The 25,791-nt window shown below is 41.8% G+C and overlaps 1 protein-coding gene across 1 annotated transcript in view; it reads left to right on the forward strand.

Annotated features, from left to right (window-relative positions):
- The first annotated feature begins 4,804 nt into the window (after window positions 1-4,804).
- Window positions 4,805-25,791, forward strand: part of LOC139655404 (NLR family CARD domain-containing protein 3-like) — a 32,337-nt gene continuing 11,350 nt past the window's right edge. Inside the window, exons 1-8 of the mRNA XM_071532801.1 lie at window positions 4,805-4,952; window positions 12,173-12,452; window positions 13,477-15,277; window positions 15,388-15,561; window positions 16,923-17,096; window positions 18,308-18,481; window positions 23,327-23,500; window positions 23,704-23,750. Of these exons, the coding sequence (XP_071388902.1) occupies window positions 12,182-12,452; window positions 13,477-15,277; window positions 15,388-15,561; window positions 16,923-17,096; window positions 18,308-18,481; window positions 23,327-23,500; window positions 23,704-23,750 (2,815 nt within the window). The 5' untranslated portion in view covers window positions 4,805-4,952; window positions 12,173-12,181. The remainder of the gene's footprint in view (window positions 4,953-12,172; window positions 12,453-13,476; window positions 15,278-15,387; window positions 15,562-16,922; window positions 17,097-18,307; window positions 18,482-23,326; window positions 23,501-23,703; window positions 23,751-25,791) is intronic.

Raw genomic sequence — 25,791 nt, forward strand, 5'->3', positions numbered from 1 at the left:
AGGACTTGGTAGATTTTACTGTTACAGAATGTTCTAGTCTTTGTCTGCAGAGACCTGCAGTTAAAACACTGAGCCGGTGACTTGGCTTTGTGTGGTGGGACTGTCTTTTTGTTCTTTATAAAAAAAAATTATCCTGACATCAATAAAGCTAATATGTTCATAGTCCTAAATTATATAAATTAATAGGGTGCATTTACTGAAGGCTGTCCATGGTACTGTCTGAGTTGTTTTTAAACTTGACTGTATTCTTAAAGTACGGATTTTACTCACAATTAAACTGATAAAATGTTTCTTTGACATATAAGTGTAGAGCTGGAGCGTATGCAGATTCAGTAAATTAAAAGTTTCTTGCAAATGTGCAGCATGGGATCCACATGACCTGGAAGTCTCTAATATTTCCTGTTTCTCTTTTGTGTTGTTTTTATTCATACTTCATACTTTTAATTTGGCCTGGCCTATTAGTTTTAGTTTAGTTATTTGTAGAATTTCCTCCTACTTGTCTAATGTTATATTGGCCACAGTTGCTGTTGATTGAGTCTACATGGTTCTCATTGGTTGAAAGACACTCTGTTGTCCACTTTCAGGAAAGCAGGCTGCCCTCTAGTGGTACTGGGTAAACATTACATCACACACAACTCTCCTAATGTATACAGAGTGAACGAGAAGTCTTCCCTCTCTCACTCGCACATAATAAACAAATTAATCCAAAAGAATGATAGAATCTGTCAAACAAATCTTTTCACTGAGTGACTCATAAAGAACTAAATCTCATTAAAGAGCTGAACTTTGCATCACTAGTTCAGACTGGCAAACACTAAGGCTTTTATTCTGAAACTGAGCTCCTTCCTGTCTGGAAGTCAGAGCCGTCCTGTCCGCCTCCACAATACTTCCTCCTTTTCTGTACTGAGAATCTAAAAGCAAAAAGAAAAGATGCACATCTCTCTTTTTTGCACTTGCCAACATTGAAAGGTCAAAGGATAATTATGCTGCTCATTGATTGGTTATTACAAACTCTTACACTGATTGGCTATAGGAAACTTCAGTTTGATTGGTAGATACATGTGTGGATTTCCCCCCGCTTCCTACAGAATAATCGTGCAAAAAAGATTTGTGTCTCCTTATTGGTTTGTATCCTCAGGATGAGACAAATGCACAGATGCAGATCTGTGACTCAGTAAAGGTTTTGTTCTTGTGAGACACAACAGTGTGCATTTGTGGATAAACATTTACACATGTGAATTGTTTGCAGTTGACACAGCTTCAATCATAATTGTATTTTTTTTTTTTCATTTCACAAAAATGTATTCACATTTGTGACTCTTAGAAAACACATGTAGCCTAAATAGTATTTGCACTATATTCACACCACAGACAGCTCAGCACATGAAAGGTAGAATTTACGAAAGTAAAGTTGGCGGGGGGGGGGGGGGGGCGGGACTCATGAGATATGATGAACTTATGACCCCCTTGCGACACACACACACACACACACACACACACACACACACACACACACACATATCTCACATACACAATGTCACATGACTTGTGGTTGGCTAAGTGAAGTCAGTCGACACAGTTGGCCACTGGATGCTTATTGGATAAGATCAATATGGGTAATATTGGCTCTATTGATAAGTTCTAGTAGCAGCAGCAGTATATTGCTGTAACATGATTGGCCAGCAGAGGTCGCTGTTTGTCATGTTGTGTAGTGTTGTGACTGAATGGGCCGCTGCTGTCTGTCAGCTTCAGTGGGCTCGCCTTAAATGATAAATGGCAATGTTGAATGATAGAAAGTGGTGATAAATTATGAAAATGGCTGTTTTTATCAAATCACCATTTAATTTATCAAATTACTTCCCAGTTTGTCACTCAATTTTTCAATTCACATGCATTTTCGTCAAATTACTAACAATTTATCACAACATTTTTAAATTCACATGCATGTTCATCACTCTTGTTTTCAATTCACAAGCATTTTCATCGCATCTATTTTTATGATAAATTTTTGTTACTTCCACCCCTCATAGACCACCTGCCCTTTCAGCCTCAGGGGTTGGAAGAGGGGTTTAGGGGGAGCAGACGTTTGCCTCCGCCCACAACACTGCGTATTTGAAAAGTGTTATCGCTCTACCCTGCATCTCTCCACCCTGCATCTCTCTCTGCACTACATCTTTATTTTTATTTTATTTATTTATTTGTTTATTTTGTCAGGGACCATGTACAAAAACATTAATCTCAGTTAATGAAAAGAGATGCTTTGCAACAGATTTAGGTTTTAACACACACACCTATTATTGCAGACATGCTTTATTAAAATCTGTATTTCTTTACCCTCCATCTCTCGGCCCTGCATCTCTCTCTTCGAATGAGATTATGATTGGAATGAGCTTTCATAGTTTTTCCAACTCTTTCTGCTGAACAGTGAGTATTCAGGTGCTGAGGAAGGCAAACACCATCCTCAGCTGTCATGACCATCCTCTCCTGGCTGAGTTTGAGCTCCTTCCCTCTTAACCCTTCCTCCTTCCCTGAAACTTAACAGGTCAAAGAACTCCCTTGTGCCTTATTCCATTTCCCTGCTTAACCGGCTCACAAGGCGATGAAATGTACTTCACTCACTCACTGGACTGTTTTATGAATGATAAATGGTCTTATTTTAGGGATTCTGATGCTTATATGTTTTTATGTGTTTTTTATGTGTTGGCTTGTTATTTACAGTGTCCATTGCATGTTGTTCTCATCCTGGCGTGTACCTGACAGCATAACCAATTTCCCTTTGGGACAGTAAAGATGTTGAACTTCATGGAGAATTTGGAGCTTCAGCTGCTTTCTCAGCCTCAGGACTCGCTTGTTAGCTTTGCTGCTTGTAACCTTAGCAACAAGTGGTTTGCTCTCTTTGAATTTGGTTTACAGAACCCAAGTCTGTGTTGTCGTTCCAGTTGGATTTGTTTTTCTCCTCTGTGGGGATTTGAAGTTGTTTCTGCATGTACCTCCTCACCATTGGAGTTCAAGTAGTGCCGATTTGAGTTTAGTATTTTCATGGGTCACTGGCAAGTAGACTTTCAGATGTAGTAACATGTCACACACACACTGAGTGTAGAAAATACCAGGACCGCCTTTCATCAAACAGATTGACCAAGTCCAGCCAGAAAGAAGGATTTTAAGTCTAAGGAACAAATGAGACATGGACTTTGTAAAAGGAGGTTGTGTGACATGGAGAGTATCTCAGTGTTGGTAAAGTGTTGTTTTTTTTGTTTTTTTAAAATCTGTTTATTGGGTTTTGCATTTCTTTCAACATAACACAAACAATCATGCGTATGCATCCCCTCCCTCCCTCCCTCCCTCCCATCCCCACAGCAGAGATAAACAGGAAAACAGTAAAGTGTTGTTTTGTTCACTCAGTGTATTAACAGTGGATCAAACTTCAGTCAAACTTGTCCAAGCTGTCAGACCAGTTCTGAGATTTCCTCATATCTTTCCAGTGACATGAGGTGTGACAACAGTCTAACTTGAGGCCTGGTGTTGATTTTATCTGGCAGCACTAAAAGTAAAACATGGAAAACATTTAACCCTAACCCTAACCCTAACCCTTTCAGAAGGTTCAGTTTGGCCCCAAAGTCAGATAGAAATGTTGGAAATCTCAGTACAGTTAACTAATGAATATTCACACCTGTAAGCATCAAATACACATCTTGAATGATTTAATCACCATCATCATATACACATAGTCATACAGTTTAACAATACAATGCAATTCCACATAGTCCTTAATCACAAGCATGTGTCAAAGGACTTTCCTGATCATCAATTAATCATTCATGGGTTAAGGACCACACCATCAATTGACTGTGAATGAGGATGATTATTTAACAGATATGAATAATGAAAGAGAAAACTTGATGAATGGAGGATAGAGAGGTGAAGGCAAATCATCTGCGGCGTGGGGAAGGTTTCAGCGATGGATCCGTCCTTGCTCCCAGGCACAGTGGCAGACCCCCAGGGGGTCCTGTAATGTGGGAGGGAGAGGGAGAGAGAGAGAGAGAGGGGGGGAGGAGAGAGAGAGAGAGAGAGAGAGAGAGAGAGAGAGGGAGAGGGAGAGAGAGAGAGAGAGAGAGACTGGGGCACGTAAAACTAAAATAAACAGGTATGTTGGGCAGGTAGGCATTTAAAGGCATTAAAAGGGAAATGACAGGAAGGGGAGTGACTGAGGTGTGTTCCTGCCCCTGAGCCTCAGCTAGTATAGCTCCAGAGAATGTTGTAACACAAACACAAGGAAGCAAAACAAACTCAAACACACAAAATCAAGTTTAATCAAGACATAGCAAGTCGACCTATCCTACACAGCCCGGCCTACCCAGCACCACCAGCCTTAGACCCTGCATGCAAGAAAAAACTCCAACGAAAACCTTATTAGGAAAAGATTTAAGAAACCATGGGCGGGCCGAGTCAAAGAGGGATCCCCCACCGGGACCGCTGAGCCCGGGCAAGTGGTCAGTCCTCCCAAGTTTGGGAACCACTGCTCTAGAAGAATGACATGTGTGAATATATAATAAGCTTTTTACCATGTTTGACCCCACAGTCACCTAAAATAGCTATCATATTTAATTTTATAAAAGTCTATTTGATAGTGAAATCTGGTCATATTTGCCCAGCTCCATGCATTATCTTTCTGTGCTAGGACTACTTTATTTCACTGTAGACGATGTTGTTGGACACATTGAAGCCACACCTCCTGATCTGTGATTTCTCCACCTCAGGCGTGGTTTCTGGCCAAAGGTAAGACTGGTTTAGTGTCATTCTGAGGTTTCTAGACTTTGGTAGTGAAGTTATGAGGGTGTGACAGCAGCCTCAGATCAAATGAACACAGACACCAGGACTGAAGTCTGTCAGTGTTTCCTCTACAGATGAAGGCAGAAAGTCTGTTCGACTTGATCTGGATTTGAGTTCACCAGGTAAGGATCCTACCAGGAAACATTAGACATGTTTGATACATGAACCATGTGGAATTGCATTGTATTGTTAAACTGTATGACTGTGTATATGATGATGTTGGTGAAATCTTTCAAGATGTGTATTCAGTGTTCACATGTAAATATTCATTAGTTAATTGTACTCAGATTTCCAACATTTGACTTTGGGGTCAAACTGAACCTTCTCTAAGAATGTTTTACTTTTAGTGCTGCCAGATAAAATCAACCCCAGGTCACAACTGTTGTCAGACCTTATTTCAATGGTGAGATATGAGGAAGTCATAGGGATGCCCCGGTGGCTCACTGAGTAGAGCACGTACCATAAGGCTCAGTCCTTCCTGCAGTGACCTGGGTTTGAATCTGACCTGCGGTCATTTCCTGCATGTCCTCCCCTCTCTCTGTGTCACACTGTTTCTATCAAAAATAACTCTTTAAAAAAGAGAGATATGAGGAAGTCATAAAGCCTGACAGCTTAGATATGCTTGACTGAACTTTGATCTGTTAATACATTGAGTGTACAAAGCAAAAATAATTTACAAATAGCCTTCTTTTATAAAGTATATGTCTCAATTGTTCTTAATGCTTAAAATCCTTCTTACTACATATGAAAGTACAGAGTTTTCACTTTTCTATTTTTGCCATTTTTTTCCACATTGAATTTCATAGTAAAGTAAGAGAAGTGAAAGTGCAGTAAAAGTGCTCGCTCTGTGTTTTCACACGTAGTGATGAAGGATAATTTATTAGGGGTCCAATCACGTAGTGCTGGAACCCTATTTTATTTGCTGGAATTCTTCTTTCTTTCTCTTTTGTTGCAAATCCTCCAAGGCCGCTGATTCACATGAAACTTGGTATGGACAATTGTGGAACCGTCCTCTTTAAAAGTTGCATAAAGGTAGTGTTGTAGTACTCGAGATCGGTCTTGGTCTCGAGACCGGTCTTAAGACCACATTTTGATGGTCTCGGTCTCGTCTCGGAATCATTTTTACTCGGTCTTGACCACAATTGCAGTAACATCATTACCTGCCGGTGCATTGTCTGATTTATTTATTTTTTACTGTGTTTGAATATAAAACATTCCCGTTCAAATTGCAACCAATAACTTGGCTTATTTTAAGTTTGAAAGTTTATTAACCATTAACCGCTGCCACCCTCACCCCCCTCAGCTTTGCCAAGAAAGAGAACGCAGGATACAGGAGGAGAGAGCACCATGTGTGGCTGAAGAGGAGAGAATGAGATAATACAGTTTGCCTACAGAAATCACAGAGAGTTTTGCAAAACAGGTTCTAAGAACATCCACCGATTCTATACAGGCCCATGGCCCGTTCAATTCAATGCGGTGCATTAAAGCATTGCGACACAGTTATCAGTTAAATTATAATTTCACTAACGTTACTTAAATTCCACAGGGTAATAATGTTACCGTTTAAGTCTGTAGTGCAGCAGAAGACGTGTTATCAGGTTACTGTGGAAATCGTTACTAACACAGGAGAGTAAATTGTGGAATTTTAAGTTTCACTTTGGTCTGCACAGCGGGGCTCTGGCAGATTGAGTAGGGGAGAGCGGGGCAAGTTGTCACAATGGTCAAAGTCAAAACACTATAACATAAAAACAATTTGTAGCCTATACATGACAGTAAATTATGTTTCTTCTCATTTCAGGAATCAAAATAATTATACATTGTGACATAAAAGCAAGGGTCAGCTATAACCTGATAATAATTTTTAATGTTTTAATGAAGCTTTCTGCTCAGGGTGTTTTAACACTTCTGTTTCATTCTGCCCGCTGTCTTGAGCCTTTCCAAAGCTCAGTGAAATCGAATTGCAATGTTTCAGATCAAAGGATTGCCTTCTGTCACTGAGTACATACTGTACATCCATTTGTATTTTACTTAAATTCCTAAATAATGCTTTCTTTCTTTTTGAATTTTAGCAAAGAAATGGTGTAAATGTTGAGCCATCACTCTGATTACATGGTCTTGAAAATGGACTCGCATTGGTCTGGTCTGGTCGCGACTCAGTCTCGCCCCCCTTCGGTCTTGATCTTGATTCGGCCTCGCCCCCCTCAAAGTCTTGGTCTTGACTCAGACTTGTACGCTCTGGTCTTGATCTTGATTCGGTCTCGCCCCCCTCAAAGTCTTGGTCTTGACTCAGACTTGTACGCTCTGGTCTTGATCTTGACTCGGTCTCGGTTTAGATGGTTTCGACTACAACACTACATAAAGGTAATTGATAGACAAAGTGGTTTGGCTTTTATCAACCAATGAACTTTTAACGAAACACGGGCTAGCATAAAATTGGCCATAACCCATTGACCATTCACCTAATCAAGCCAAAATTTGAAACAGATGTTGAGGAGTGTTGCTTGAACATGTCCACAAAAGCATTTTGAGTTCTACTACTAGTGGGCGCTACAAATGCAAAAAGTTTACATCTCATAATTGACTGCATACATTTTTATTCATTTTGTTGCCATGCTCTAGGTTCATGTCCAAGTTGACTTAAATGACTGAAATTTGGAAGTGATTGATGGAAGTGGGCATGGCTTCTTACATAACCAAATCTCCATAGATATTAAAATCAAAACTTCAAAAATTCATAAACAATCAGCCGTATATCCTAGAGAGGTCACATTTTCAGGACATCTCGGCTGAAGTGAGATAAATCTTTCATGCACTGGTACCTACCCCCGATTCTGAAGTCGCCCCCCTCTGTTTATTGCAAAAACTGACTGTGGTCCCATGCACCGCACACAAAAAATATTTGAAATCGTCATACCTTCATTAGTAAACAGCCAAAAGTTTGTAATGATATCTTGAAAACTGAGCATACGGTAGACCAAAATGTCCAGCTGCAAATAGTTTGATAAATTGACAATGTGACATGTTCAACATCGTTTTGATCAATCTTTATCAAACTAAAGATAAATGATGTCTGTACTCTCCAGACGATGTCTGAAAAGCCATGTTTAAATTGATTAATGGAGGACAGTTCTAATATTTTTTCTGAGGCTTTTAGGTTGGACCGTCTTAAAATGTTTCCATTGTTTTTTTTCCCCCCTCTCCACTCTGTGGCCTAAAGGCAGGTTTTCACTGCAAGATTGTGAGTTCAAATCCGATGGATAACACTGTCACTGTAGGTTCAAATCTGTTTGCATGTTCTCCCTTTGCAGTAGATAGATACAAATGAGTGAGCAGATAATTATACTGCCAGCTAAACCAGGGTGAGGTTTTTGTCACTTTTTCCTTTGTTCAAGCAGCTTCCATGATAATAGCGCAAAATATATTATTCGTAATAAGAACACCAAAGATCTCTAAAGTGCATCAGCTTTTCAACCCATGCACTCGTGAAGTCATCTTGTGAGCTCAAATCCCAGGTACTGCAACCAAAATACAACAGTTTCTTTAACAGCACTAACTTTGAAGCCAGGATCCACCAGGGCAGTGAAAAAGCCAGCAGGTCCGTGCGGTGTGTTGCAATGAAGTAGGAAGTACAATGTCTGCAGAAGTGCCTTCTTATATCAAAGCTATTCAAACTATTTTAACAAGCAATGTTACGTTGTGGCCAGTAACATCTTCTTTCCTTCCATCCCCCCGTCCATCCATCCATGTCATCAATTACTTCATGAATAGGGTACTCACAGAGCAAGCAACTATAGGCCTATGAAATGTCATTGTGATGACTTTGATATCTCAAATGAAGTGCTCAAATGATGAAGAGTTGGAGAGTAAGTGAACACAGGCTGAACTTTACTTTGCTTTATTACTTGATTTGACAGAGACACTGCATATTAATAACATTATTAACAAATATGCCAGAGTTAGACAAAAAGGCTAATTTTCATCTGTAGTCCCTGGGCAGGCAACAGTTGAAAGCACAAACGTTAGAATAAAAACATTGGAAATACAATCAACGATAAAAACAGTGAAAAATATGCAGATACAAACAGAGCCTACACTACATAGAGACAAGAAAGACAGCTCTTATAACATACAAAATCAACAATAGCATGACAACAATCAACAAATCAACAAATAGCATGACGACACAATGTAAGTCCTGGTGAAGTGTGGATATTATGTACGGAGCCTATGATAAGCAGGAGCAGCTCTTACACTAAGCATAATAAGCCAACAAACAACAGGAATACACCTCCCAGTTCTAGTGTTCACAAGTTTGATTTCTAATAAGCCAGGCTCTTAATGTTGTAGAGAAGGAATGGTAATTGGCACAGTTTCTTATGTGTTGCGGTAAGTTGTTCCAATCCTGAGAGGCTCTGACAGAAAAAGCAGATTGGCCAAAACTACTTTGTCTTCTAGGAATTAGACAATCTCCTCTAGTTGTTGCTCTAGTAGTTTGGCTGGTTTTTAATGTGATGTAAGTATGGAGTGGTGGAGGAGCCATATTGTGTAATACCTTGAAAACGAGACACAGTCTACTGTATTTAACCATGTTTTCCCAGCTTAGTAAACTGCTTTTTCAAAATATTACAATGATGGTATCCTCGTGGCTTCTTGTCTAGAGTTTTTATTGTTTGTTTATACAGGGATTCTATTGGCTTTAGCGTGGTTTTATTGACGTGTCCCCAGCTTGTCAGACAGTACGTGATGTGTGGAAGGATCATTGTATTCATAAACATTTTGGCTGCATTAGTGGACATGCAGTTCCTTGTGAATTTGAAATTGGCCAGATTGAATCTAACATTCCTTGCAACTTTTTTTATGTGTGCCGTGAAAGACAGATTTGAGTCAACAGTGATGCCAAGGTATTTAAACTCAGACACCTTGACACATCTGTAGTTTTTTTCCAGAGACTGTGATGTCCGGATCCAGTGTTGAGGTTGGTCTTTTTGTGAAGAACATGCTGACTGTTTTTTTAACGTTGAGATAAAGGCAGGATTGAACTAGCCACGTGGTAACACGTACCATTACAGCAGACAGTTTTGATGCAGCTTCATCTTTGTTCTTGCCATGTACATAGACAACCGTAGAATAGACCCTTGCGGGACCCCGGTGGAAGACTTGATAAAAGCTGAGTGTTGGTGGTATACTCTCACACATTGGGTTCTGTCTGCCAGGTACGATTTCATAAAGTTAAGTGCATTAAGGGAGAAGTTAAACCTGGAGCTTGGCTATAAGGACGTTATGGTTAACGGTGTCAAAGGCTTTCTGTAGATCCATAAATACAGCTCCAACAACACCGCCCTTATCTACCATAGATTTCATGTTTTCTACAAAGTAACAGTTGGCCGTCTCTGTGGAGTTTTTTCCTCTAAATCCAAACTGCATAGGGTGTAGGGAGAAGGGGCTGTTGTTAAGATGGAAGATGAGCTGTTCAGATACCCATTTCTCAGCAATCTTAGAGATGACAGGCAATATACTGATGGGCCTATAATTATAAACAGCTTTATGATCACCAGCTTTGAAGATCTGTGTCACTATAGCTGCTTTCCATGCAGTTGGAAATAGCCCCTGGGAAATGGATAAATTAATAAGCTGGCAGATAGGGGGTGCTAGTGGCTCTTTAATAGTTTTGAGCATTGAGGTGTCCATACCATACACATCCTTAGGTCGAGTCGTCTTAAGTGAGTCGATGATCTGAATCACTTTGATTTCTGATATTTCTTGAATATCAAAAATCTTCTTACTGACAATTTCTGAAACAAGGGCTAGGTGGCTGTTGGGGAAGTTCTGTGCTAGTACAGCAACAGAGTCAATAAAGTACTTGTTGAAAGCCTCAGCTAATCTATATGGGTCCTGAGTCAGATTTCCATCAAGGTCCAGTTCAAAGTGCTTTCCTGACTTGTGGTCTTTCCCTGTTAGTTTTTTAATCTGTTTCCAGATCAGTTTCGCATTGCCTCTTGCCTCACCAATAATGTGTATGAAGAAGTTAGCCTTGGCCTAACGTCTGAGATTGCTCAGTGGGTACTCTGCAGTTGCTCATAAAACACATTATTGGCAGAAGGAGGGCGGTATATTACAAAAAGGAGGAAGCACATTTGAGGTGACAAGATTACATTTAGTCCAATACATTCCAGATTGTTACAAGATGACCACTATATTCGCTCACATTGGAAAGTATCTCTTATTTATATCATCACTCCACCACCTTTTCCCTCAGGCCTATCTCTCCTAAAGATATTGTAGCCAGGTACAGCCAATGCAGCAGATGGAGAGTTTTCATGCAGTCAAGTCTCTGATAAACATAGAAAGTCAAGATTTGAGTCTCTGATCAGGTGTTGTATTTGATCACTTTTTGAGAGAACTCTACGTATATTCAAATGACCTCCTAATAGACCGTTTGGCTTGCCTTCTGGGTCCCAGATGACCCTGCTGTGGTTAACTGTTTGAAAAAAAGTTTAGTTTACAATGTTTTTTGATAGCCGGATTTACTTCTCTCAGTCTCAAGTTTGTATTCATACAGGTATCACTATAGTCTCTGGCATGGCCATGGGTTTCCCAGCAGAACCCGGACAGCAGACGCAGAGAGGAAGGTTAGATTGGTGAACATGTATACCTGGAATTTCTTTGTAAAGAGAGCATACCTGTGGAATTGGGTTGTCGCTCGTGTAGCTGGGAGTGTTGTTAAAGGCCAATGCCAATGTTTCATCCGTTTTAATATTGGTAATTGGACCGGGACACTGATGTACGTCTCCCGACAGTAACAAGCAAATTATTATGATGAGCTTGTTACTTCGTCGTTTGGTCCCGACTTTGTTCTGTTTCTTCTTGGTCCGATTGTACCAGGATGGGTACATGAAGGTTTCCAACAAGGCATGTTTTCCGAGTCCAATGAGCATAACGTTAGTGGCTTTATCATCCAATCTGTTCAGTAGCTCATGCATGCATTGTTTTTTGTCATTAAGACATGTTTCCTGATAGTGTTGTTCACAGAGATTGAGTATGAGTCCATAGACAAGGAGAGCTGTCAAACCCCCTGATGTCCCTACCGCCATCTTTCCTCAATATCTAATATATATATTTGATTTGATGATCAGAGGAGGACTTAAGTGCTCAGCGGAAGTACTCACCTCAACACGGAATGTGTTGTATTTTATTGTAGTGCTAATGAGCGTGAAAAGGTGCTTATATCCCCATAAAAAGAATGTTACTGTGTCCAAGTCAGCCTTATTGCCAAGGATAGGAGACCTCAAGAGAGATATATAGCATTAATAGTATGGTTAATGTCTAAGGTTTCCCATCTCAGGGAGCAACGATGGCTGTAGAGCTGCTCTTGGGAACTTTGGAGGATTTGGGAGATGAAGAGTTTAAGAAGTTCAAGTGGTTCCTGCAGCAGGCTGACATCCTGGAAGGCTTACCAGCCATCCCAAAGAGCCGACTGGAGAAGGCAGACAGGCAGGACACAGTGGATCAGATGGTGCAGACCTACAACCAGCACTCTCTGGAGGTGACCAAGAAGGTTTTGATGAAGATCAACAGGAATGATCTAGTGCAGAGTTTGTCAAACACCAGCTCAGCACCCAAAGGTAAGTCATGGGAAGATTACAAAATGGGACATGTGAACAAGATGTCACATTATGCAATCATGTATCACAAAAAATATTTATACCAAGAATTTATATAGAATGCAAGCTGTATCATTATTTATGTCTACTTTTATAGGGTATAAAGTATAAAGTGTTGTAGAGTTGGTTATTATTACTCAACAGGGAGTTAGGGTTAGGGTCATGCAACAGGGAGTTTCATGCAACCAATCTGATTCTTTAAAAACACCTTGACACTCTGCTGATAATTCCCACAAACTGTGCTTCAGTGGTTGCTTTGGCAACTTTTGTGCAAACCAAGCAGCTAGCTGTGCTCCTTTTCACTTTTGCAGTTTATGTTTATGTATGCAATCTACTTTGGAGATAACTTTTCAAACAATATATATGCATTGGCAAATGATTGTATAAAAGTGGTGATGCAACATGCATGAGGCTGTCATACAACAAATTACATGAATGCAAATACAGTTGTGCTGTTTTACTGACACAACTAACTAACTTTACTAACACAGACACAAGGCAGCCCATCTCTCTTCACACATCTATTGTATGGATGTAGGCTAATGCTGGGCTCAGATTACAGGAGTTTTTTGCCGATTAATCCCCGATTTGCCCCTCCCGACAATCGGAGAAAAAATCTGGACCTGAGTCCTCTCCATGGTCACGTGAGTGTTGCATACAGAAGCTCAGTCGGGCAAGATAATCTTAATAATATCTTGTAGTGTGTGATGCACCGTCATGTTCTAAACTTGTAGTGTGAGCTTGTTTGCGATTTGAGAGAAGAAAATCGGTTAAGTTTCTCCTTGTGTGCGTGATGCAAGCCGATCTCAAAATCGGTTATGAACTCCTGTAATCTGAGCCCATTTTAAGGATCTGCTTGTCCACCCACCAGAGCTGAATAGGTTCCATGGAGTTTGGAATGTGGACATTTACCAGGAAATGTTTGCATTACTCATAATTATTATAAAATCTTCTCATTGATGTCATATGTTGTTTATTCATTCAGAGACCCTTGCTGAGTGCCAGCATAGACTCAAATCCAACACGAAGAAGAAGTTTCTGCTTTTGTTTGAGGGAATCACAAAATCAGGAAAGTCGATACTTCTGAATCAGATCTACACAGAGCTCTACATCACAGAGGAAGAGACTGGAGAGGCCGACAATGAACATGAAGTCAGACAGATTGAAACAGCATCCAGGAAACCAGTGAGACCAGAAAACACAATCAAAAGTGAAGACATCTTTAAAACCATACCTGGACAAGATAAACCAACCAGAACATTGATGACAAAGGGAGTGGCTGGCATTGGGAAAACAGTCTTAACACAGAAGTTCACTCTGGACTGGGCTGAAGACAAAGCCAACCAGGATATACAGTTCACATTTCCATTCACTTTCCGAGAGCTGAATCTGCTGAAAGGGAAAAGGTACAGCTTGGTGAAACTTCTTCATCACTTCTTTACTGAGACAAAAGAAGCAGGAATCTGCAGGTTTGACAAGTTCCAGGTTGTGTTCATCTTTGATGGTCTGGATGAGTGTCGACTTCCTCTAGACTTCCAGAACAATGAGATCCTGACTGATGTTACAGAGTCAACCTCAGTGGATGTGCTGCTGACAAACCTCATCAAGGGGAAACTGCTTCCCTCTGCTCGCCTCTGGATAACCACACGACCCGCAGCAGCCAATCAGATCCCTCCTGAGTGTGTTGACATGGTGACAGAGGTGAGAGGCTTCACTGACCCACAGAAGGAGGAGTACTTCAGGAAGAGATTCAGAGATGAGGAGCAGGCCAGCAGAATCATCTCCCACATCAAGACTTCACGAAGCCTCCACATCATGTGCCACATCCCAGTCTTCTGCTGGATCACTGCTACAGTTCTGGAGCATGTGTTGAAAACCAGTGAGAGAGGAGAGATGCCCAAGACCCTGACTGAGATGTACATCCACTTCCTGGTGGTTCAGTCCAAACTGCAGAATGTCAAGTATCATGGGAGAGATGTGAGAGATCCACACTGGAATACAGAGAGCAGGAAGATGATTCTCTCTCTGGGAAAACTGGCTTTTGAGCAGCTGGAGAAAGGCAACCTGATCTTCTATGAAGCCGACCTGGCAGAGTGTGGCATTGATATCAGAGCAGCCTCAGTGTACTCAGGAGTGTTCACACAGATCTTTAAAGAGGAGTGTGGGCTGTACCAGGACAAGGTCTTCTGCTTTGTCCATCTGAGTATTCAGGAGTTTCTGGCTGCCGTTTATGTCATCGTCTCATTCATCGACTCTGGTGTCAATCTGCTGTCAGAAGCCTCCTGGTGGTCTATGCTATCTATGCTATTCAAAGACAAATCAGCAGTGAAATACCTCTACCAGAGTGCTGTGGACAAGGCCTTAAAGAGTTCAAATGGACACCTGGACTTGTTCCTCCGCTTCCTCCTGGGCCTTTCACTGGAGACCAATCAGACTCTCCTAAGAGGCCTGCTGACACAGACAGGGAGTAGATCACAGACCAATCAGGAAACAGTCCAGTACATCAAGGAGAAGATCAAGAAGAATCCCTCTCCGGAGAGAAGCATCAATCTGTTCCACTGTCTGAATGAGCTGAATGACCGTTCTCTAGTGAAGGAGATCCAACAGTACCTGAGATCAGGAAGTCTCTCCACAGTTAGACTCTCCCCTGCTCAGTGGTCGGCTCTGGTCTTCATCTTACTGTCATCAGAAGAGAAGCTGGAGGTGTTTGACCTGAAGAAATACTCTGCATCAGAGGAGGGCCTTCTGAGGCTGCTGCCAGTGATCAAAGCCTCCAATAAAGCTCTGTAGGTTGATAGATAATTGGATATATTATCTTCATGAAATGTTTTTACAGAGGAGACAATAGAAACAATTTAAAATGTATTGTCTGTCTTCATCACTAACTATTCTTCAGGCTGGGTGACTGTAATCTGTCAGAGAGAAGCTGTGAAGCTCTGGCCTCAGTTCTCAGCTCCCAGTCCTCTAGTCTGAGACAGCTGGACCTGAGTAACAACGACCTGCAGGATTCAGGAGTGAAGCTGCTCTCTGCTGGACTGGGGAGTCCACACTGTAGACTGGAGACTCTCAGGTCAGGATTCCTCAACCTGGTCAACACGTGACCATTTAAATCCTGCTTTACTTACAGTGTAACATCAGTGAGTAAATTCCTAACAGCCTAGCTACACCGGTTGTGTTTCTGTTCCGTCCGTTTGGGTTGGAAGGGTTGGTTTAGATACACAGCCATTAACTTCAATGCACCCTGCTGCACTGGCCACGTATGCAGCATGTTGACGGATCTGCTGACGGTGCCAGATCGGAGCCGCAACTCTGGAGATACGCAAGACTTATATTTTTGTGACCGAGTACGCATCCATGTGTTCCGTATTTTGGCCATATAAATGTATATAAATGCCAACATGTTGCTTATTGTAGTCATTTATCACCATGTCAGTTAACAAAATAGAGGATACATAAACAAATGTCACTTAAATAAAGGTTGGAGATGAGGTTATCCACGGATAGCTGCTGAGAAGCCTTCTATTTGGCAACCTCTGCCTACACTCTCAAAAAAAAGTGACATAAGTACTCCTCTAGTACATTAATGTTCCTCAAGGTTCAACTTGAGTTGTTTATGGAACAGTAAGCAAAACTAGATAACTGTTCACTTACCCACAGGTAAAATCCTAGATATGCGCAACAGAACTGGCAGACCACGGCAGGAACAATAACAGAGCTGGTGTAGCAGCTTAAACTGCCATGCTGCAACTGGGCCGCAACAAGCTCGGATACACAAACGGAACGCATGCTGTGTAGTTCTGGGGTAACCTGTGTAGGATTTTCTCTGCTCTTATGATTGTGGTTCTAACCTTTCACTTTACTTTCTATGCCCTATGAAATGTTTTCTGCTTTCTATCAGGATATTTCATTATGTCCCTCCTTGCTGTCTGTTGTTGAGACCTAAAATACCAAAAAGGATTTCTAAGATTCTGCAGCAAACTGATCCAAGAACTGCCAAATTGACCAAATGAATGCACAAAGCAGTCAGTGTGTGTGTGTGTGTGTGTGTGTGTGTGTGTGTGTGTGTGTGTGTACAAGTGCATGTGTGTGTGATGTGTGTTAGAGTTCAAGTTATTGTGAGTAAAGCAATAATAAAACAGTATGGTATGAACAGTTTATAATATTTTTTAATTATTTCTAATTTGGGGATAGGTAGCAACATTTCAGTCAATTGACTGACAGTATGTTTGGGTGTGATTAATTTCTACAATGGTAAAATATTTAACAAAGGCATGAGGGAATCATTAAGGAATCAGACAGGAAGGAATTACTGAAGAATCAATATTAATAAAATCTTGTAATTTTCCGAACCCTAATTATGTCAGATTGAATCAAAGCTCAAGCCAACATTTTTAAAGTTGTTGTTTGTCTTCATCACTAACTCTCCTTCAGGCTGAGTGGCTGTCAGCTGGCAGAGAGAAGCTGTGAAGCTCTGGCCTCAGTTCTCAGCTCCCAGTCCTCTAGTCTGAGAGAGCTGGACCTGAGTAACAACAACCTGCAGGATTCAGGGGTGAAGCTGCTCTCTGCTGGACTGGGGAGTCCACACTGTAGACTGGAGACTCTCAGGTCAGGATTCCTCAACCTGGTCAACACATGACCATTTAAATCCTGCTTTACTTACAGAGTAACATCAGTGAGTAGATTCCTAACCTGTGGAGGATTTTCTCTGCTCTTATGATTGTGGTAACAATCTTTCACTCTACTTTCTGTCCCCTATGAACTGTTTTCTGCTTTCTATCAGGATATTTCATTATTTTCCCTCCTCTGTTGTTGAGACCTAAAATACCAAAAAGGATTTCTAAGATTCTGCAGCAAACTGATCCAAGAACTGCCAAACTGACCAAATGAAAGCGCAAAGCAGTCAGTGTGCTTGTGTGTGTGTGTGTGTGTGTGTGTGTGTGTGTGTGTGTGTGTGTGTGTGGGTATGACTTAAGTAGTAGTAGTAGTAATTTATTTCTTTTCTTATCCTTTTTAACAATTTTACAAAATGTATGTGCATAGAAATAAATAAATAACAATAAGGCATTAAATTAAATGGAAACGTGACATTCTAAGACAAAACAATGCAGAAGCAAAAACAAAAACATAAACAAACAAAAACAAAAACAAAAGTTCCAAATGTTTCATACAAAATAATGATCATACCTCAGTTTTATATTTATTTACCACCTTATTTTTAAAGTCACTTTCAGGGACACACATCAGACTTAAGACCAGTTGATTGGGACTTAAGACCAGTTGATTGGGACAAAAGCTGTGTCCCCAATTGGTAAAAAGCTGATTTTTGGGTCAATGGTTAAGGTTAGGGTTGGGTTAGGTTTAGGCAAGTAGTGGTTATGGTTATGGTTAGGGCAAGTCTCCAGGAAATGAATGTAAGTCTATGTAAATACCTCAAAAGTGACATATGTAAGACTGTGTGTGTGTGTGTGTGTGTATGTGTGTGTGTGTGCGTGTGCGTGTGCGTGTGTTCAGTTGTGTGATGTGTGTTAGAGTTCAGGTTATTGTGACTAAAACAAAAATAAAACAGTATGGTATGAACAGTTTATAATATTTGTTCTAATTTGAGATTGGTGGCAATATTTCAATCAATTGACTGACAAAATTTTGGGGTGTGATGATTAAATTCTACAATGGTAAAATATTTAACAAAGGCATAAGATAGTCATTAAGGAATCAGTTAGGAAGTAATTATTAAAGGATCAACATTTATAAAATCTTATCATTTTCCCAACCCTAATTATGTCTAATATTTGTCTTCATCGCCAATTCTCCTTCAGGCTGAGTGGCTGTCAGCTGTCAGAGAGAAGCTGTGAAGCTCTGGCCTCAGTTCTCAGCTCCCAGTCCTCTAGTCTGAGAGAGCTGGACCTGAGTAACAACGACCTGCAGGATTCAGGAGTGAAGCTGCTCTCTGCTGGACTGGGGAGTCCACACTGTAGACTGGAGACTCTCAGGTCAGGACTCCTCAACCTGGTCAACACATGACCATTTAGAATAGAATGAAATCCTTTATTTAAACAGGTAATGCCCCATGTCCACCAAAGACCTGTGAAAAAAGCGCTGGTGCTGTTCTGTCATTAATTCCAGTGGAAAAGTAACGCTTTCAGCGCGTACAACCCAAAACAGGTATGACCTCTTTTTAGTGCTGAGTGCCGTGAGCGCTGGACTTGTTCTCGAGTTGACACTATTTCAACTTTTCTGAAGCGTACCGCTTGTCAATGTCACTTCAAACCAATGAGGATGAAGCAGGGGCGGGACCAAGTGCCTGCATCCTGCCATTTTGTAGCGAATGTTGTCTAGGCTAACGTTTAGCATAGCAACAACTCCTGGAGACATCGTCTCAGTGCTCCCTGCTCCAGCGCTCACCTGATGCAGCCAAAACGCTCACCACCAGCGCTTCAAGCGCTCAACAGGTCTGTTGTTGGCTACGCACCCTAAGTCAGTTTTCAAGAGAGACCTCTGTACATACATGAATATTCAAAATATAACCATAATTGCAGAGCGTAAAACAAATTCAAAACAAATTATTACAATTACAAGACATTACACATGCAAACATAATAAGAAAGCCTATTAAGATAAACAAGAGTAATATTTAGGTTATGTGTAACCCCGCTTCTTTGAGTCGCATGAGTGAGATGTCTCACTGTGGGATACACTCCCTCGCGTATCTTCATTTATTCCACTACGGCAGCCATGAGTGGCTGACAGTTGTGCTGTCACATCAGGACTCTCCTCCTATAAATAGGGCTGCAGCTGCATCACTCGTCATTCAAATAAGCACACTTCTTCTCGCTTCACCCCAGTAGCAAGAAGGGAGGTCCATTGAGACATCTCACTCATGCTACTCAGAGAACCGGGATTACGCAAGTAACCTAAGACTACTGTATTGCCATACATGCCTATCTCAAAGACTGACCACCAACACCCACATGTTGGATCAACCTGACTGCTCCGCCTCAGAGCCAATGCTCAGAATGGCACGAGCAATACTCAGGGCAGTGACATCAAACTTATAAAACCTCGCAAACGGGAGAAGTGAGGACCAGCTAGCTGCAGTGCATATATCCTGAATAGAGACCCCTCTAAACAGGACTCAGGAGGTAGCCAAACCCCTGGTAGAGTGCACGCATAAACCAGCTGGGGCCTGAAGGCCCATGCTCGAATAGGTCAGTGCAATAGCCCCCACAATACAGTGACAAAGCTGTGATAGCCTTACCCTTGCAGGGCACAGGCCAAGACACAAACAACTGGTCCCCTTTCCTGAAACCACCAGTTCTATCGAAGTATGCACGCAAAGTGTGAACCAGACACAGCAAGTGCAGCCGTTGCTGCTCCAGAGAGTTGAATGGTGGAGGTTGGAAAGCAATGAGCTCCACAGGTGAGTATGAGTTGATTACTTTAGGAACAAAAGCAGATTTAGGCCGTAAGGTCACCCACAAATTCCCTGGGGCAAAAAGCATACATGCAGGATGCACCGACAATGCATGAATATCATCCACACGTTTTGCCGATGCCAAAGCCAACAACAAAGCCGTTTTGAATGACAGTGGCTTCATGTCAATCTGCTCAATAGACTCAAATGGATGGCTCACCAGAGCCTCCAATACAACAGCTAAATCCCACCGGGGGAAACTGGTTTAGTGACAGGGATCAACCTCCGTGCCCCTGTAATGAACTCTGAACCCAACATGGAATGCAGCAATGGCGGCCAAGAACAATTACAATTACAATTAAAACTGCAAGCAGTGATGATTGGGGCCTCGCAGCTGTGTGCACGTCGGGGTGTATTATACACGCTGACCAAGTTTGACATGGATCTGATCGACCCCCTAGGAGGAGTTTGTTAAAGTATGACCCCTGCAAATGGCCAAAAATGCCCAAAAATGTCACAATAAATGCAAAATGGCCAACTTCCTGTTGGGTTTAGGGCACGGCACCAATTGACTTTTTTTAAAATCTGGACATGATACATGGGCCTACCACATTTCGTACGTCTAGGGGAAAAGTACGGTGGGGGCTACTTCGTTGAAATTTTGTAGGGGGCGCTATCAAGCCATTTTGCCACACCCATGTGCGAGACCCATAAAATATATAATTTTTCGCCACTTCTGATGCGTGTGGAAAGTTGCGCAACTTTCCGAGCACGTTAAGCCCCTCAAAAGTTCGATTTATTTGGCCGGCGTAAAATAATAATAATAATTTCTTCAGTTTCAATAGGGCTTCGCACGAAGTCGTGCTCGGGCCCTAATTACACTTTAATAGTGGAAAAGGCTCTACGTTCAACGATTTAAATCCTGAAGGAAGGATACGACACCCACCAAACATTGGACAGGAATTTCCTTTGTCTTTGCACACCATTCCTCAAACACCTTCCACTTAGCAATCATACAAAGACCTAGTGGAGGCCGCCCTAGTGTTCTGAATGGTATTTATAACACTCTGGGGAAGCCTCGTAGTGCTCAGAGTAACCCACTCACCTGCGAGTGCCACAGGGTGAGACGTTCCGGGTGAGTATGAAATATTTTCCCGCATGTCTGTGACAACAGATGTCTGCGAAATGGGAGGGGCCAAGGCTGGCCGCAGAAGAGTGTTTCAACCAAGCATGGCATCGAGGGCCAGTGAGGAGTGATCAGGATTAACTGCAACTGATTCTCCCTGGCCCTGAACAGAGTGGGAGGAATCGAGGCCAATGGGGGACACCTGTACAGCAGAGCGCACGGACAGGCAACGCGTCTACTCCAAGCGGCACATCCTGGCCATGCAGAGAGAAAAACAGTGGACACTGTGCTTTCTGTCTGGACACAAACTGATCCACTGTCACCTTGCTCCAAAAGCTGATCTACTACAGCTGGGTGCAGTTTCCACTCCCCGTAGGGAGAATTGTCTCTGGATAGCATATCCACTCACCGGTTCTGAATCCCGGGAATGTGTGTCACCCTCAAGGAGAGGAGATGGGCATCATTCCACAATATCAGTTTGCATGCATGTGTAACTGCTGAGAATGCAGACCCACCTGATGGTTGATATATGCTACCGTAGTGGTATTGTTCGTCCTCACTAATAAGTGATGTCCCCTGAGGAACGGAAGAAAGTGCTGCAGGTTCAGAAGAACCACTAACAACTCTAGACAGTTTATATGGGCATGTTGGAGATGACCGTCCCAGACCCCATTCACCGCCCTGCCTTCACACGCTCCGTCGACATTCAGGCTGAAAAACGCACCGAATCCAGAGACAACCCCAGAAAAGCAACGTTTTTTCTGGGAGTCACAGGTCCAAAATAGGATGGATCCCGCGCCCTCCTTTTTTTAGCAGGAGGAAATATCTTCAGTAAAGGTCGCTAAAGCTCTGCTTGAGTGGCATTTTTGTTCTCGTCCCTTTACCCAACAGCGAGGAAAAATGCGGGCCATTTCCCCCTCTGCCCGAGAATAAACCACACTGCTGAATGGAGGTGGGGTCGTGGCAAACTGAAACCTGTAACCACTGGTTATTATCTTAATAACCAAAAATAAATTGAATCCTCCATTGACTCTCACTTCAACACATCAACCCAGTCTGATGTCTCCAAGTGTGTAGCGTGTGTAGACTATTATGTTACCTATGATAACTTTAACTGTATTGCTTTACCACTGAGTCCCCATTCATTGTCAATGCCGCCCCCTAGCGGCACAAAGTCAACGTTACAGTGTGACTAACTAACAAACGAACTAACAGACGGAGACCGATCCATAGTCCCCCCTTTGGTGGGGGACAAATATTTAACTGTGCCCCCAACTGAGTTCCTGGATGCAACAGTGTATTTCTTATTCCTTTATGGAAATTGTGTGTAAGTGAGTGGTTGTGAGATATGGGGGTGCAGGGGGCAGCCTGCCACCGAAGCAATGTCTTGTCTTCCTAGCTGGAACGTGGTGGCACAGCACAGGGGCCACATGACGCAGAGAGGGCAGGAGCACCTGGGGATTCCTCCCAGAACATGCTGGAGAACAGAGCGAGAGAAGCCAGGGAACAGCTGGCCATCCCTCCAGCGGCATGGTAGACCACTAAGATGCCTTCTTCTTTCTCCTGGCCTGCTGACTGTTCGACAGAAGCAGGCCTCACAGTATTTCTCCCTTTAGTTAGTTTCTCCTCAGTAAGCCTGTACCAGGCATTTGGCTATAGGTAAAGTGTTAGCCTCTCATGTGGAAGGTTGTGGGTTCAAATCCAGATACAAATCTTTCTGAAGTCAGTAGTCATCGAGAACAAGAGGTATACTGTATTTAGGTGTGGGAAATATTGTTTTTGTACTATCATTATTGTCTGTATTGTCATATTATTGTATTCTGCATATGTTTTAATATAAAAAATAAAATAAAAAATACTAATAATAAAAAAAAACAGTGTGGTTGCAATGAAATGCTAAACTTGACAGAAGTCATGGGCCAACATAAAATTAGCCATAACTGATAGACTGCGTGTCTGATCTTCACAACTTGTCTGTTTGTGTGTCTTTCTACCTTCTGTAATGTGTTGTCTATCTGTCTGTATTTTGAAATTGTGCTTAGACACCGCAATTGCGGCTATTTTATAACATGTATCTTGTTTTAAATAGGATGTTTACACTGAGAGCTTGGCTCTCTTTTTCAGAAATGTCTTATGTAGAAAAGCAGGCAAAATTAATTCTCAGTAAAAAGCAATGAATAAACTTTAAATCAATGGAATAAAAGTTAACTGTGTGTGTGTGTGTGTGTGTGCGTGTGTGTGTGTGCGTGCATGCGTGTGTGTGTGTGTGTGTGTGTGTGTGTGTGTGTGTGTGTGCAGGCTGTCAGGCTGTCTGCTCACAGAGGAAGGCTGTGCTTCTCTGGCCTCAGCTCTGAGCTCCAACCCCTCCCATCTGAGAGAGCTGGACCTGAGCTACAATCATCCAGGAGCCTCAGAAGTGAAGCTGCTCTCTGCTGGACTGGAGGATCCACACTGGAGACTGGACTCTCTCAGGTATGGAGAGGCAATGTCTGCTAGAAGGCTGAGAGTCACACACATTTTCTCTGTCACACTGAGAAGATGAGGAATATTGATTAATGTCTAACAGCAGTTATGACTGATGCTGTATGGAAACTCATTCATATTGAAGGTTATTAAATGTCCATGTTTCCATCATCAAAGAGAATCTGCTGGTGTGACTTTGTTTATTCCCCCAGTGTGGACCATGGTGGAGAGCAGAGGTTGAAACCAGGTCTGAGGAAATGTAAGTGTGTATTTAGTTTGATTCACGAAAACAAAGCAACACACATTCAACTATTTAGATAGAAAGTCCATTTACACAGCAGTATGTGGCGTCCATTCATTCACATCCTACTGTGAATAAAGATGACGGCTGACACCATGTGTTATAATTAAACTATTAAATAAGTTATGAAATATGTATCTTTTAATTTAAGTGTATAGATGTGTGTGCATGTGTATTATTATTATCATTATTATGTATATTATGTATATTATGTATATATATATATAAAGTATCTGCAGCTCAGAAACCATAAGTCCTACAGCAACCATATTTGGCAGGTGGGCTCCTATGGCCCCCCACTACTCAGGCAAGGCAGCCCACGCACATTGGCCAGATGGTGCCGCTAAAGCAACATTACATTTTGGCCAATAACTTCTGAACTGCATGTTGTAGAGAGAAACTTCTTGTGTCCATAGATTCTTTGGAAGGTGCTGAGTCCAACCCATGTATCACTTTCACTGTCCACCATATTGGATTTCTTGCCATTTTGAATTCTTTAAGAAACAGTTTTTTCTCCTCTAGGCCATTAAATCCAATTCACACGAAACTTGGCGTGGACAATCTTGGGACTGTCCTCTTTTTTTTGTAATTAAATGTTTTTATTTTTTAATTTTTTAATTTCCGTTTTAGGGGGTGAATGACATACATAGGAGTATACAAAATAGTACAGATTACATTACATTTCACCCCCTATCCCCCTTACACCTACTGTCCCTCCCTCCAAGGAGGGACAGTAGGTGTAACAAAACAGAGAGATCAGGTCCTAAAATAAAAGTAGCAATATCCAGTTGAATGTAAAATTACAAGCAAATAGTAAACATGTTGTCCCCCACCAGTGATGTAGTTCCACCCTTGGGGCAGTCAGTGATTGCTGAGTGAACTTGAAATATGAGTGAAATTGTATAAGCATTTTGGTATGGGACAATGAAAGGACAGATTGACCATATATTTCTGTTGCCTACTCTCCTCAGAATTAGGCTTACAAGTTCTATCTTGAAATGTAGTAACTGTAATTGTCCTGTTTTTACTCAATACAGTACAAAATATAAGAACTACAATACGCAATAAATACAATCCGTACATTACACAATGTACACTAAAAGACAATTTATAATACTAATTTTTTTTGCTGCCATCATGCCAGCCAACCAAAGTTTGCACTCTCTCTCTGAGATCTTGAACCTGGAGTTGTCACTCAACAGGAGGAGAACAGGGTCTAAGGGGAAGCGTTTTCCCACCAAGTTAGACACCTTATTCACTACTTCAACCCAGAACCTTTGCACATCTGGACACTCCCATAAGACTTGCATTAGAGTGCCCAAAGTCCCCTGACCAAAAAATGTACAGTATGGGTGGGGGGCCAAACCCATCAAGTGTCTTTTATGTGGAGTCAAATATTTTCTGTGACAGATTTTATAATGAATTAACTGATGATTTGGGTTTTTAGATGCGCCAAAGACATTATCCCATACAACACTCCAGTCTATAACCCTTCACACTGGGGCTGATCGTTTTCCCACATCCTAAACCCAGATGTTTTTGCAGAGGGATATGCCATGAGGCAGTCATAAATGTAAGAGACTATCCCCTTTTGTGGTGCTTTCTCTATCAAAGACACTATGGGGTGACCAGCTAAGTCTGATTCCCAGGGAACCTTGTATGACCTATGAGCTGATCTCAGCCTAAAGTAGAAAAATAGCAAGTTTCTTGGAATACCAAAGCAGGATATCAAGTCTGGGAAGTCAAGAATTGATTGTTGACCTGAAACATCATCCAATATTCTTATGCCTTTTCGGGCCCATGACTCTACAGCAAAGGGTTTGCCATCTGACAGCAGATTTAAGTTATGCCAGATAGGTGAGTGTTTGTGCCATTTTGACTTGAAGCCTAGCTATCTCTCCACATTTGCCATGGTTTGTATTGTAAACGATATTATTGGTCCATATTGTACAGTACATTTCCTATGATTTAGCCTAGAGAAGGCCACATCCCAGAGCCT

This window comes from Centroberyx affinis, unplaced genomic scaffold, assembly GCF_046629955.1.
Source record: "Centroberyx affinis isolate AG114_WGS23_722 - 3 ecotype Tasmania unplaced genomic scaffold, CSIRO-AGI_Caff_v1 ptg002250l_1, whole genome shotgun sequence".
NCBI lineage: Eukaryota > Metazoa > Chordata > Actinopteri > Beryciformes > Berycidae > Centroberyx > Centroberyx affinis.